Consider the following 3,175-nt stretch of genomic DNA (forward strand, 5'->3'; position numbering starts at 1 on the left):
GGCGGCGCCGGCTTGTCCTCCTTCTTGCCCTGACCGCCCGCCACGGGCGCCGGCGGCGCCGCCGCGTCGGCGGCGGCGGCGGCGCCCTCCTTGCTGCTGCCGCCGAGGAGCGCCGTGGCGCCGACCAGAACGACAGTCGCGCCAATGATGATCGCCACGGGGTTGGCCCCGCGCGCCACGGCGTCGGCCTGCGCGGCCGCGGGCGCGGCCGCCGCCTCGGGCGCGGGCGCGGCCTTGGTCGGCGCGGGCGGCGGCGGCGGAGCCTCGACCTTGGGCGCGGGCTTGGGCGCCTCGGCCTTGGGCGCCGGTGGTGGCGTCTCCACCTTGGGCGCGGGCTTGGGCGCCTCTACCTTGGGCGCCGGCGGCGGCGGCGGCGGCTCCACCTTGGGGGCCGGCGGCGGCACCTCGGCCTTGGGGGCAGGCGGCGGCGGCGGCGGCGCCTCCACCTTGGGCGCAGGCGGCGGCGGCGGGGGCGCCTCTACCTTGGGGGCAGGGGGCGGCGGCGGCGGCGTCTCCACCTTGGGCGCAGGCGGCGGCGGCGCCTCCACCTTGGGCGCCGGCGGCGGCGGTGGCGGCGTCTCGGCCTTGGGCGCAGGCGGCGGCGGCGGGGGCGCCTCCGCCTTGGGGGCGGGCTTGGGCGCCTCGGCCTTGGGCGCCGGCGCCTCCGCCTTCGGCGCGGGCGGCGCGGGCGGGGCCGTGAAGGAGTATGCGCCCGTGCTGCGCTTCGCCTCTATCCCATCGCCCTTGACCTTGGCCTTTGCCAGCTGGACCAGTTCGTCCTCTGCCTTGTCGCTGACGGACCCGCCGGTGGTGGTGGGCGCGGGGGAGCCGACGAAGATCGCGGCGGCGGCGACGACGGAGAGGCCGACGACGCCGGCGGCGGTGAAGTTGGTGGGCTCGTCGGGGTTGTCCTCGTTTATGAATGCCTGGGGGTGGGGCACAGGATGTTGGATTGGGCATGCTAAAACCCACGCACTGTGCAGTGTACTCCCTGAACTAGTGATTGCATGTGCGGCGTTCACGTTTTTGGGGGTGCAGCGGGGGGCGAGGGGGCGTTCTGCGAGAGGGTCAGGGGTTTGTAGGCGCGGGCGCCGCGTGCAGCGGCGCAAGCCGCGCTTTCAGCCAGATAGGATTGGCCGGCGGGCGGGACGACCGCCACGCACAGGGCTGGGTGCACTTAGAACACAACAAGCGAAAGAAGCGAACGCGACTCCATAGTCAGCTTTGAGCGTTGAGGAATTTCGTAATCAAGCGTGCACGTTCCCACCTTCCTGATGGTCCCCCTCAGCGCGTCGCCGCCCGCCGGCAGCGCCGCGCGCGCCTTGGCGCCGCCGACGCGCGCGGTGCCGGGCTTGGGGGAGGCGGGCCGGGACGGCGGCGGCGACGCGGACCGCTTGGGAGCGGAGGTGGGGGCCTTGCGGGACGGCTTGGGCGCAAAATCCTCAGCAGGCTCCTCTGAGGAAGACCTCTGTGGTTGGATCGTGTTTGTGTGAATGGGGTTCACACATCAGCGGGGGGGGTCGTGAAGAGCGCGATCGTGTGCTTGCCGGCAGAGCCATCCTGGCAGTACACCCTTGCAGCAGACCAGGGCGGGGGCCGTGGTGTCTTCCCGGTGTCTGCAGCGGCTGCTGCGCAAGCACAGCAGGGGACGCCCTCGCCTTCCCCTGCCTGTCAGCCCAGCCGCACTGCACCGCCCGCGCGGCGCGAGCGCCTCCGGGTTCTCACCCGGGACACGAAGAGAAGGCCTCCGAGGAGGCCACCGCCGACGGCCGCCACGCCAGCCAGCAAGCCGGCGATAAAAAACCCCGGCCCCGCGGCCCCATCCGCGGCTGGCGCCGCCGGCGCGGGCTTGGCGGCTGCGGGCGCCGGCGCCGCAGCAAGGGCGGGGGCGGGGGCGGCCTCCTTTGCCAGCCGCTCGCGGATGGCCGAGCTCCGCTCGGGCGCGTCGGGCGCGCCGCCCTGCTGGGCCTGCGCGGCGTCGCGGCGCGTGGGCGTTGTTGGCGGGGGCGCGGCGCCGGCGGGCAGGTCCATGGTTGGGGCCGGCCGGCAGGCGAGGCGGCCGCCTTCAGCGCGCCCGTCCCGACGCGGGGCGGGCGCGGACTGCGCCCACAAGTACGCTCAGAAACGCGCTTCTAGGCGGGCCCCCGAAAGACCCCGCTGGATGTCAAAGCGGCTTGCTGCGGCGCACGCGCGTGTTTGTGTTCGAGGGCCGCCTCCCAAAGCCAAAGCGCACCTGGAACTTTTCAAGGAGAGAAATTCTGCTCGCCAGCTCCTTTAGCTCCTGCGCAGCCGCGGCGTTCGCGTTTGATGGGCAGTGGGCGACTGGCGGGCGGCGTGCTGGCGGATGGGCGGGGGCGCATTGGAGGGGACCCCCCCGCCTCGGGGGGTTGGGGCTGGGGGCGCAACGCACCGCAGCGGCATCGCCGCTGTTGCAATCACGGCCGTTTGCAGGAGGGGCGGCGGCGGCGGCAGCGGCGTCGCCGGCGGCGCGGACAGCAGCGGCAGCGGCGGCGTTGCGCCCACCTCGTAGGTCGGGTCGGCGTCGGCGTGCGCCGCGCCCGCGAGGCTCAGCGCGCTCAGCAGCGCCATGCCGCCAGCCGCCAAGGTCTCGCCGACAGGCTGCGGCAGCGCAGCGGTGCGGGCGGCCCAATCGGAATTGGGCGCAAGCTGTATGCGGGCGCGGACGGGGCGCGGCAGGTGCGAGCGGCGGCAGCAAAGGCGCCGCTGAGCGGCGCTCGCTGCTGAACCCGCCGTCACATCCCGTGTGCCCGGCAGGCGAGCGAAGATCAGGCCCCACAAATGCACTGAGATTCTTACCTTGTCGCCATCACGTACGGCCCGCGTGGCCACGGGCCTGGCATGGCTGCAGCCCGCTCCGCGCGCCCATCCCCGGGCAGTCTGGGCCTTCAGCATCCTGAAACACCACAAGAAAACAACTCAATAGGTATTCTTTGACTTAAGATGAAATCTGTGATCCCAATGAACTTGGAATGGTGGGTGGTGCTTCCGACGAGATGCAGCCGGGATCAATCAATCAACTTGTCACGGCATCAGCGGCACTGCATGACCAAGGGAGTGTTCCGCGGTTGTGATATTTTTGATGGTCATTCATCAAGTGCAAGGGCAGAGGTGCCACACACAACTGGCGCACGCAAGGCTTGTGCGCCAGGCTGAG

General features: G+C 72.3%; 1 protein-coding gene across 1 annotated transcript in view; it reads right to left on the reverse strand.

Annotated features, from left to right (window-relative positions):
* MNEG_4837 (hypothetical protein) overlaps nucleotides 1-2,913 on the reverse strand; it is a gene marked incomplete at both ends in the record, with an annotated part of 5,409 nt that extends 2,496 nt beyond the window's left edge. The window contains 5 exons of the mRNA XM_014046690.1: nucleotides 35-926; nucleotides 1,268-1,468; nucleotides 1,726-2,100; nucleotides 2,440-2,619; nucleotides 2,818-2,913. Coding sequence (XP_013902144.1) covers nucleotides 35-926; nucleotides 1,268-1,468; nucleotides 1,726-2,100; nucleotides 2,440-2,619; nucleotides 2,818-2,913 — 1,744 coding nt within the window. The remainder of the gene's footprint in view (nucleotides 1-34; nucleotides 927-1,267; nucleotides 1,469-1,725; nucleotides 2,101-2,439; nucleotides 2,620-2,817) is intronic.
* Nucleotides 2,914-3,175: the final 262 nt, after the last annotated feature.

This window comes from Monoraphidium neglectum, assembly GCF_000611645.1.
Source record: "Monoraphidium neglectum strain SAG 48.87 unplaced genomic scaffold scaffold00691, whole genome shotgun sequence".
Classification (NCBI taxonomy): domain Eukaryota; kingdom Viridiplantae; phylum Chlorophyta; class Chlorophyceae; order Sphaeropleales; family Selenastraceae; genus Monoraphidium; species Monoraphidium neglectum.